The sequence below is a fragment of the Diorhabda sublineata genome, chromosome 6, assembly GCF_026230105.1.
Source record: "Diorhabda sublineata isolate icDioSubl1.1 chromosome 6, icDioSubl1.1, whole genome shotgun sequence".
Taxonomy (NCBI): Eukaryota; Metazoa; Arthropoda; class Insecta; order Coleoptera; family Chrysomelidae; genus Diorhabda; species Diorhabda sublineata.
Window position 1 is genome coordinate 5,461,488 of NC_079479.1, and position 12,017 is coordinate 5,473,504.

The following is a 12,017-nucleotide window of genomic DNA, read 5'->3' on the forward strand; positions in this document are numbered from 1 at the left end:
ATGTGGATTTCTATTCCTAGTTTATCAAGAGAATGGAAGTGGTGAAACATGGGGATCCTCATGTGTACTGGAACCCAATGGATCTCTTGTGTACTGTGACACTGGGGATACTCAGTGTTTATAGCTGATCTATGAATCTCACTTCTTTAAGAAAATTCAGGATATGTGATGGCTCTTGCTGCCGGAGATTTTCGTCTTTTATTTCAGGTGTAGAGCTCTGGAATTCCGTAGTACCTGATACTTCGAGATAATGTCCTCTACGTAGCCGAATCTGCACGTTACATAAACTACTAAATCTAGCATCTTCATTGTGTATCCGTTAAGGCTACTAGTAAGAATTTTATAATATTTTATAATAACATTTATGTGGATTTCTATTCCTAGTTTATCAAGAGAATGGAAGTGGTGAAACATGGGGATCCTCATGTGTACTGGAACCCAATGGATCTCTTGTGTACTGTGACACTGGGGATACTCAGTGTTTATAGCTGATCTATGAATCTCACTTCTTTAAGAAAATTTAGGATGTGTGATGGCTCTTGCTGCCGGAGATTTTCGTCTTTTATTTCAGGTGTAGAGCTCTGGAATTCCGTAGTACCTGATACTTCGAGATAATGTCCTCTACGTAGCGGAATCTGCACGTTACATAAACTACTAAATCTAGCATCTTCATTGTGTATCCGTTAAGGCTACTAGTAAGAATTTTATAATATTTTATAATAACATTTATGTGGATTTCTATTCCTAGTTTATCAAGAGAATGGAAGTGGTGAAACATGGGGATCCTCATGTGTACTGGAACCCAATGGATCTCTTGTGTACTGTGACACTGGGGATACTCAGTGTTTATAGCTGATCTATGAATCTCACTTCTTTAAGAAAATTTAGGATGTGTGATGGCTCTTGCTGCCGGAGATTTTCGTCTTTTATTTCAGGTGTAGAGCTCTGGAATTCCGTAGTACCTGATACTTCGAGATAATGTCCTCTACGTAGCGGAATCTGCACGTTACATAAACTACTAAATCTAGCATCTTCATTGTGTATCCGTTAAGGCTACTAGTAAGAATTTTATAATATTTTATAATAACATTTATGTGGATTTCTATTCCTAGTTTATCAAGAGAATGGAAGTGGTGAAACATGGGGATCCTCATGTGTACTGGAACCCAATGGATCTCTTGTGTACTGTGACACTGGGGATACTCAGTGTTTATAGCTGATCTATGAATCTCACTTCTTTAAGAAAATTTAGGATGTGTGATGGCTCTTGCTGCCGGAGATTTTCGTCTTTTATTTCAGGTGTAGAGCTCTGGAATTCCGTAGTACCTGATACTTCGAGATAATGTCCTCTACGTAGCGGAATCTGCACGTTACATAAACTACTAAATCTAGCATCTTCATTGTGTATCCGTTAAGGCTACTAGTAAGAATTTTATGATATTTTATAATAACATTTATGTGGATTTCTAGTCCTAGTTTATCAAGAGAATGGAAGTGGTGAAACATGGGGATCCTCATGTGTACTGGAACCCAATGGATCTCTTGTGTACTGTGACACTGGGGATACTCAGTGTTTATAGCTGATCTATGAATCTCATTTCTTTAAGAAAATTCAGGATATGTGATGGCTCTTGCTGCCGGAGATTTTCGTCTTTTATTTCAGGTGTAGAGCTCTGGAATTCCGTAGTACCTGATACTTCGAGATAATGTCCTCTACGTAGCCGAATCTGCACGTTACATAAACTACTAAATCTAGCATCTTCATTGTGTATCCGTTAAGGCTACTAGTAAGAATTTTATGATATTTTATAATAACATTTATGTGGATTTCTATTCCTAGTTTATCAAGAGAATGGAAGTGGTGAAACATGGGGATCCTCATGTGTACTGGAACCCAATGGATCTCTTGTGTACTGTGACACTGGGGATACTCAGTGTTTATAGCTGATCTATGAATCACACTTCTTTAAGAAAATTCAGGATATGTGATGGCTCTTGCTGCCGGAGATTTTCGTCTTTTATTTCAGGTGTAGAGCTCTGGAATTCCGTAGTACCTGATACTTCGAGATAATGTCCTCTACGTAGCCGAATCTGCACGTTACATAAACTACTAAATCTAGCATCTTCATTGTGTATCCGTTAAGGCTACTAGTAAGAATTTTATGATATTTTATAATAACATTTATGTGGATTTCTAGTCCTAGTTTATCAAGAGAATGGAAGTGGTGAAACATGGGGATCCTCATGTGTACTGGAACCCAATGGATCTCTTGTGTACTGTGACACTGGGGATACTCAGTGTTTATAGCTGATCTATGAATCTCATTTCTTTAAGAAAATTCAGGATATGTGATGGCTCTTGCTGCCGGAGATTTTCGTCTTTTATTTCAGGTGTAGAGCTCTGGAATTCCGTAGTACCTGATACTTCGAGATAATGTCTTCTACGTAGCCGAATCTGCACGTTACATAAACTACTAAATCTAGCATCTTCATTGTGTATCCGTTAAGGCTACTAGTAAGAATTTTATAATATTTTATAATAACATTTATGTGGATTTCTAGTCCTAGTTTATCAAGAGAATGGAAGTGGTGAAACATGGGGATCCTCATGTGTACTGGAACCCAATGGATCTCTTGTGTACTGTGACACTGGGGATACTCAGTGTTTATAGCTGATCTATGAATCTCATTTCTTTAAGAAAATTCAGGATATGTGATGGCTCTTGCTGCCGGAGATTTTCGTCTTTTATTTCAGGTGTAGAGCTCTGGAATTCCGTAGTACCTGATACTTCGAGATAATGTCTTCTACGTAGCCGAATCTGCACGTTACATAAACTACTAAATCTAGCATCTTCATTGTGTATCCGTTAAGGCTACTAGTAAGAATTTTATAATATTTTATAATAACATTTATGTGGATTTCTATTCCTAGTTTATCAAGAGAATGGAAGTGGTGAAACATGGGGATCCTCATGTGTACTGGAACCCAATGGATCTCTTGTGTACTGTGACACTGGGGATACTCAGTGTTTATAGCTGATCTATGAATCTCACTTCTTTAAGAAAATTTAGGATGTGTGATGGCTCTTGCTGCCGGAGATTTTCGTCTTTTATTTCAGGTGTAGAGCTCTGGAATTCCGTAGTACCTGATACTTCGAGATAATGTCCTCTACGTAGCGGAATCTGCACGTTACATAAACTACTAAATCTAGCATCTTCATTGTGTATCCGTTAAGGCTACTAGTAAGAATTTTATGATATTTTATAATAACATTTATGTGGATTTCTAGTCCTAGTTTATCAAGAGAATGGAAGTGGTGAAACATGGGGATCCTCATGTGTACTGGAACCCAATGGATCTCTTGTGTACTGTGACACTGGGGATACTCAGTGTTTATAGCTGATCTATGAATCTCATTTCTTTAAGAAAATTCAGGATATGTGATGGCTCTTGCTGCCGGAGATTTTCGTCTTTTATTTCAGGTGTAGAGCTCTGGAATTCCGTAGTACCTGATACTTCGAGATAATGTCCTCTACGTAGCCGAATCTGCACGTTACATAAACTACTAAATCTAGCATCTTCATTGTGTATCCGTTAAGGCTACTAGTAAGAATTTTATGATATTTTATAATAACATTTATGTGGATTTCTATTCCTAGTTTATCAAGAGAATGGAAGTGGTGAAACATGGGGATCCTCATGTGTACTGGAACCCAATGGATCTCTTGTGTACTGTGACACTGGGGATACTCAGTGTTTATAGCTGATCTATGAATCACACTTCTTTAAGAAAATTCAGGATATGTGATGGCTCTTGCTGCCGGAGATTTTCGTCTTTTATTTCAGGTGTAGAGCTCTGGAATTCCGTAGTACCTGATACTTCGAGATAATGTCCTCTACGTAGCCGAATCTGCACGTTACATAAACTACTAAATCTAGCATCTTCATTGTGTATCCGTTAAGGCTACTAGTAAGAATTTTATGATATTTTATAATAACATTTATGTGGATTTCTATTCCTAGTTTATCAAGAGAATGGAAGTGGTGAAACATGGGGATCCTCATGTGTACTGGACCCAATGGATCTCTTGTGTACTGTGACACTGGGGATACTCAGTGTTTATAGCTGATCTATGAATCACACTTCTTTAAGAAAATTCAGGATATGTGATGGCTCTTGCTGCCGGAGATTTTCGTCTTTTATTTCAGGTGTAGAGCTCTGGAATTCCGTAGTACCTGATACTTCGAGATAATGTCCTCTTCGTAGCGGAATCTGCACGTTACATAAACTACTAAATCTAGCATCTTCATTGTGTATCCGTTAAGGCTACTAGTAAGAATTTTATGATATTTTATAATAACATTTATGTGGATTTCTATTCCTAGTTTATCAAGAGAATGGAAGTGGTGAAACATGGGGATCCTCATGTGTACTGGACCCAATGGATCTCTTGTGTACTGTGACACTTCGAGATAAGGTTTCGTCCTCTATGTAGCCGAATCTGCACGTTTTCTATTGGCTTTCTTAAAAACAGTTCGCTATTCCTAGTTTTCCAGCAGAAGGAAAGTGGAAAAGCATCTATTAGGTTTGTCGTCAACCATTAGAGGTTTTCCATTCGTTTTCTTAAAAACAGTTTCATGTACTGCTACTCCTATTCTCTCAGCATAAGGAAAGTGGTTTGTTTTTCGATTCGCTGACTTAAAAGCATTTACCCAGACTCCTACTATTCTTCCCCGGCAAAAGGAAATTCGCTTTCTTATAAACTGGAATTTAATTTGTCAAAAACCGACTCAAATTCATGAATACCTAATCTTTTTACAATTCAATCATTAAATAAGAATTTTTTTATTATTATACTGCACTTTTACAATCTACTCTATAACCAGAGTAATAAGTAAATTGTCTTTAAGTCACTAAAGTGAGTCAGGAACCATCCATTGACAGTATTTAGAGTATTTATTGTGGGCGATATTTTCTTCAATCTTCTCTTTGCTAATGGTTGGTTGAATAGATTATTTATTAATTAATTGTTGTGATCATTGGATAGAATTTTGTATATTGTGGAATAGTTCTTTATCACATCTTTGATTAGTGGGATGCTCAGATCGTTATGAATTGTTTGGTTAGCATCGTACCAGGGAGCTCTACTGAACATACGAAATGTTTTGGATTGGAATGTTTGGAGTATCTTCGTATTTGAAGGTTTACTGCAGCCTCATAGCTCCATCCCATACGACCAGAATGGTATGAATATAGTTTTGTAGATGAGTCTTAGTTGAGAACTTTTGTTGAGTACCCAGTATATATTTTTTAGTTTCAATCTAACTGTTTTCTCTTGTTTTTGATATGTGTTTTCCATCTAAACGCAACCCTAAATAATTGACGACTGATTTTATCGGATTATTATTGATGAACATTTGCGGACAAACAGATTTCTTTTTGTAAGTATTATTTGTTTTGATTTACTGGCATTGACGTTAATTTTCCACTAATGGAGCTAGTTTTGTAACAAATTTAGATGATATTGTACAGTTGGGTCTATTCTTCTACAATAGCCTTCGTGGAATAAACTCGTCAATACTTCTTCTGATAAATTCTAAATATATGTAGTGACATCTTTATCGAGCTATCAATTACTCTTAGCAAAGCTTTCCTGAGTATGAGCTACATAATGAAGTCTCTGCGTTAGTTGCTTTGATAGGATATACCGGGTGCTCTTTAGATAAACTACATGCAACTGGCTAATGGGTTTACTCGATATTAATCGCAAGTTTATTGCTATTGACTGTTATTACGACAATTTTATGGGATTGATGGCAAGATATACTTTATGGATATTAGTTGAATTGGCAACTAAATTTTACGTTGTTTGTACTCCAGATTATTGGAAGTTGAAAGCGACTGCTTTCAAAAAGTAATTGAGTCTAAGAAACGAGATGTTTTAAATGAATATTTGTTCAAAGAATTTAGCAATCATACATTAAGTTTATTGAATAAATTGAATAGCTACGAAATATAATATATAAAGACTAACATAAGCCTGAAAAACGTATTATTCAGAAAAATATATATATATATATATATATATATATATATATAACAAATATGAAAAGTGAGTTATTTAGATAAATTTCGGAATAAAAGTTAAATAACAAGTAAGTCAAACAAAATAGTTCATACTCTATCTAATTATTCTTTAGAATAACTGGGTAATGTATAATACCTGATGATAGACGCAGAGGAATCGAATAAACAATTATTAATTTTATTATATTGTTTTTAAATATAAATAATCTCTGGAAAAACGTTTTTTATTTATATACGACTGATTAGTTGCTATGAAGGTATCGTGTTTGGAACGTCTGCTGTGAGTATCAGATAGAGAAATGGAACTAGAACGCCTCCCTGAGGCACTCCAGATTCTATCGTAAGCTTTGACTTGAAAGTAGTGGTCGGTGATATCTTATATATTGAAAAAAATTAATGATTTCCATTCCGAGTCCGTTCAGGCGTTCTACCCAATCGATTTGCTTATTTTTTTTTTCAATGAAAGGTATTGATGCACAGATCAGCCATCAACCATCGGATTTCATCTAATTTTCACCATTTTCAAGTTATACTCAAATGCGATTACTGTTACCTCCTGTACATTACTTATGGGAGTTTTTCACATACACACGTTCTATCCTCAATATCTCAGGTTCTATTCAAGATAGAGACTTCGTTTTGGTTTAAGAACACTCGCTGAAACACCTTCTTTCTTTTGAGTTTTTGAACATTTGAATCGGTTGAGTTGGAGAGGAGCTAGGCGCAGACATTCAATGTGGAGTTATGGATTTTTGTAGGTTTTTGGCAATTTTTCTACATTCAAAGATCTATATCTCAGGTTCTAATATAGCTACAGACTTCGTTTTAGTTTAAGAACACTTGCTAAAACACTTTCTTTCTTTTGAGTAGTTTTTGAACACTTAATCGGTTGAGTTGGAGAGGAGCTAGGCGCGGACATTCAATGTGGAGTTATGGATTTTTGTAGGTTTTTGGCAATTTTTCTACATTCAAAGATCTATATCTCAGGTTCTAATATAGCTACAGACTTCGTTTTAGTTTAAGAACACTTGCTAAAACACTTTCTTTCTTTTGAGTAGTTTTTGAACACTTAATCGGTTGAGTTGGAGAGGAGCTAGGCGCGGACATTCAATGTGGAGTTATGGATTTTTGTAGATTTTTGGCAATTTTTCTAATTCAAAGATTTATATCTCAGATTCTAATATAGCTACAGAGTTCGTTTTGATTTAAGAAAACTCGCTGAAATACCTTCTTTCTTTTGAGTTTTTGAACACTTAAATCGGTTGAGTTGGAGAGGAGCTAGGCGCGTACATTCAATGTGGAGTTATGGATTTTTGTAGATTTTTGGCAATTTTTCTAATTCAAAGATCTATATCTCAGGTTCTAATATAGCTACAGAGTTCGTTCTTTTCTATTATAATGATTTGTGATACTTATTTAATGGATTTGATGCGAGCGAAGCCGCGGGTAAAAGCTAGTAAGATTTTAAAATAAAGAAAAGTTGTTCCGTTAAATGTGGCTTCAGTTTGTAGAGGAGACCATCATGCCAGACTTTGTCGAACGCCTGTTGTAAGTCGAGAAATACACCAGCACACATATTTTTTTCTTCTAGGATTGATTAAAAGAGAATTAAAAATTACTTTTCGAATCTTTTTTTATGAATGAATCTCGATTCCTTGAAATAAATAATTTCTTGTTCTTTTAAACCAATTATTTTTTTTTCAATTCTTCTAAAATAATCAAAAACCATTTTCAAACCTTAAAACATCGATACTTTTGGAGCCATGAGAAGCAGCCAAGAAATTAGGGTATAATGCATGGTGTTTGGTATTTAGTCCACTTAGATGTTTTGCTACTTTCTTCACCAAAGTACGTAGTAGTTCTAGTAACTGTATGGTCTAGGTGTGGCTGGAATCATAGCTAATAATATCTATAGACAAAACTTAACGTAAAAGCTCTTTACGGCATAATGAAGATGCGGTTAGTGTGAACCCCTGTATTTTGTTATCCGAAATAACAAAAAATCTTGGTACGTCTCGCTACCAAGATGGTTTCTAGAGAAAAAATAATTTATTTAGTAAGCGAAAAGTGATTTTAGTGACCAATTTTTATGATTCTGAAAGAATATTAAAAAAGGTGATTTTTTAATAAATGATTATTTTATCGCATCATTTTGATTATTTAAAAATTTGATAAGTCTAGTGACTCACCTCGATATCAACTTCATGAAGTCGTGCCTATACTGAGCCGTCATTACAGCGTACAAATAAGGATTGGCGCATGCGTTCAAAGGATAAAAAAATACCAAAAGTATTTTCGATTTTGTTACTCCGATTAGAGGATATCCTGCCAGAGCGGTCAAACCGAAAAACGCAATCGGCGCAACCGTAGCAAAATCCACAAGTATCAACAGCGACATCTTTTTAGCGATGGTCATTTCTCCTTGAGTACTGGCTCTTCTCGTCTCGTAACCGAGACTCAAATAAATTTGAACGTAACAAAATACTATTAAAGCAAAAGCTGATCCATTTATAAATATAACAGTGTACAAGTATATTTTATCGACGATTCGTTTGCTTTCCATCGGTAAACAGATGCTAAAATATATAAAAAAAATATTATAGAGAAAAGATTTTTCTACTTGTATCCATGCCAGTTCGGTTTTTCCTCACTGTTATTGTCTAATTTGCATCTTTATTTCAAGATTACTTGCATCTCAAAGAAATCAGTTAAAAAACAATTAAAGACAAGAAAAAATAGGAAAATAGTGAAAGGAAAATACTAGAATAGTTGTAGAAGAATTCCTTGGAGTCAAAACCAGTACAATACTACAATTCTTCAAACTGAAGGAAGTTGATGGATATTTAAGATATAAGTGTCGTAAAGATTCATATCACGAAATGAGTTGGGAAACAATTATGGCTTTAAATAGATTTTCATTTCTTTTTTTATGCCTGCGTTTTGATAACCTTGAAAATACACAAGCAGGATTTCAAGTGGATAGACTTGCCACTATAAGGGCAGTGTTTGACAAATTTGTTTCAAACTGTCAAGAAGCATATACACCAGGACAATATATGACAATTGCCTGCCAAGTATGGAATCAAAATCCAGGCAACGGTAGACGCTCGCACTTTTTATATCTACAATATCAAGTGAGTAATAAACCTATCGACATAGTACAAAGACTTGTAGCACCAATTTCTGGGAGTCATCGCAATATTACTTTTGATAATTGGTACACCTCTTATGAACTAGTAAATACGTTGCGTTAGACTTCAGTTGAAACTCTCAGAAACACAAATTCCATTAGCCTTTTTGCAGATAAAGAACAGGAAACCAAAGTCATCAATGTTTGGATTCCAAAATCATAATACCATAGTTTGTTACGTTCCAAAGAAAGGTGAAAATGTGATCTTACTCTCCTCCCTTCATCACGATGACACAATCTATAAATCCACTGCTGACAAAAATCTACCAGAAATCATCAGTTTCTATAATTTCACGAAGGGAGGAATGGATACAGTGGATGAATTATCAGGAAGTTATAGTGTAGAGCGTAACTGCAGACGGTGGCCGCTAAGAATTTTTTTCGCTCTAATGCATTCAGCTGGAATAAATTCCCAAATAATATACAGAGGAAATACTAATGATATTTCCAAGAAACGACGGATATTTCTTGAGGAACTGGGACTTGCACTAGTTTAATCAACTTTGCAAGCAAGAAAAAATAATCCGCGAATTTCGAAAGATCTAAGCCTCAAGATTTTCGGTATATTAGTGAAAATAGAGCCTCCACCACCTAAAAAATAAAACACCAGACAAGGAAGATGTCAAGATTGTCCCAGAAGTAAAGACAAAAAATCGAATTACCCTTGTGACACATGCGGAAGATTTATTTGTTTGAATCACCTACACTTCTTTTGCGAAAGTTGCTGCTATCATTTTTTCCTTTTTTCTTCGTGTTTCTAATTATGGGGTATATCAGATCCCACCTAGGTGATAATGTGCAGTTTTTCGACCTGGGTGATGCAGGGTTAAAGATAGTTAGATGGACAGCTACTCCTATTCTTCCAGGAAAAGCAAAGTGACACAACATCTATATCAGGACTATGATTAGGGTGTAATGTACAATGATCTATTAATCCTACTCCTTTTAGAAAGTTGAGGATGTGGGTTGTCGTGTAAAATGCGAACCAAAGGATTTTCTGTGTCCCCTTTTCTTGCTGTAGGATACTCAGTGTTTACAGCTGATCTATTAATCCCACTCTTCAGTTCAGGATGAGGGATGACTCTAGCCATGTAATAGAGACAAGGTGTTCTCTCTCCGTAGACCAATTTTCTACCTGTTCTGCGCACTTCCAAAACGCCGTCATATTGCCGTGCAATTATAATATTGTTGTTTTGAAAATAATAACCTAGACAAAAGTGTCGCGCAGAGCTATACACTTGCGGATTTTTATTGTAAATCTTACAGACAGCATAGAATTGTAATAATTGTAATAATAGTCGATATGATGTTGAAAAATAAGATAGTTTTTCAAAAAATGGACTATAACAAGTTATAACTGGAGTTATAACTTGTGCAGTTGCGAACGTTTGTACTAAATACAGTTGATTGAAAATATGCCTGTTGCTAGCTGTAATAACTGGAATGGAAATACAAAAAATCAAAATATCAAGGACTTTCCATTTCCCAAAGATGGTGATATTCAACAAAAATGGATTGATGCTTGCAATTCCAACAAAGAAATTGACCTCAAAAATGGTTTGGAAATAACTTTTTAATTCTAAAATATATTGCATGCTTGTTGATGTTTACGCCGGATTGTTTTGAGGGTACTAGCTATTTGAACAGTATAAACCTATTTTAAAGCTACAAAAAAATGCTGTACAGTTTCAGTGAAGAGAACAGAGGTAGAAAACGCAAAAGTTATTGCGAGAGAGAAAATGATTTTAGAAGTTTACAAAAGAGAACACGTAACTCTAGTTTTTTAAGTTGCACTAGGAAAGAAAATGATATTTCACTAGATCTAACAAATCAGAGTGTATTAGTGATATTTTAGAGTAATTTAACACTTACATACTAGTAATTTTTTATCAAACGAAGATTTTATTTTTACCAAAGTTGCAAAGAAAGTCAACGATAACACTCCGTTAGAATTTAAAATACCTACGGACGCTTTAATGTGCATAGTTAGGACTAGAATCTATATTAGATCAAGATAATTGAATAAATTGAGAAAGCAATCAAACCCAACTATTCGATCATCTGCGAGAGCTGCAACAACTCGAAAATACATAAGTTCAAACTCAAATTCTATATTTTCTTAATTCAAACATCGATTGACATTAAAAAAAAACAAACAAATAATAAATGAATGTAATTCCGTCATCATAGCATCCAGCATTTAAATTCGCGCAGTCTTGTGATTGGCTGAATTTCCAATGTGGCGGCGTTTTGGAAGTTTTTACCATTGGTCGTGCGCAAGAACACACCTTGTCTCCATTACACCATGACTCTAGGTTCCAGATATCTTCGTCTTCTAATTCATACGCTCCCAGGTGTAGCTCTTTGGTGTTTCGAAATGTGTACCTTAATCTACTTTTCTACATAATTTCCGTGAATATTGAGGCACTTGTCATAACGTGGCACCAGTTTTTGAATACCCTCCTCATAAAATTCTGCCGCTTGACTTGTTAACCACTGTATCACAACTGTTTTGGAGACGTTGACCGCCCAGGTGTTTCTTCAAGTGCAGCAACAAATGGTAGTCGCTGGGCGCCAGATCAGGGCTGTAGAGAGGAGGATCTAGAGTTTCCCATTGAAAAGATTTGATGAAATCTTTCGTCCGATTAGCCACATGTGGACCGGCATTGTCATGTATCAAAACGATACCCTTACTCAACTTGCAACGTCTTTGCATTGATTGTCTCATTACGATGCCG

General features: G+C 35.4%; 1 protein-coding gene across 2 annotated transcripts in view; it reads right to left on the reverse strand.

The window, feature by feature from the left end:
* The window catches only part of LOC130444833 (lutropin-choriogonadotropic hormone receptor), a 55,368-nt gene that overhangs the window by 1,551 nt on the left and 41,800 nt on the right, over window positions 1-12,017 (reverse strand). For both annotated transcript variants that reach the window (XM_056780101.1, XM_056780102.1), the window contains exon 14: window positions 8,279-8,665. In XM_056780101.1, the coding sequence (XP_056636079.1) occupies window positions 8,279-8,665 (387 nt within the window). The remainder of the gene's footprint in view (window positions 1-8,278; window positions 8,666-12,017) is intronic.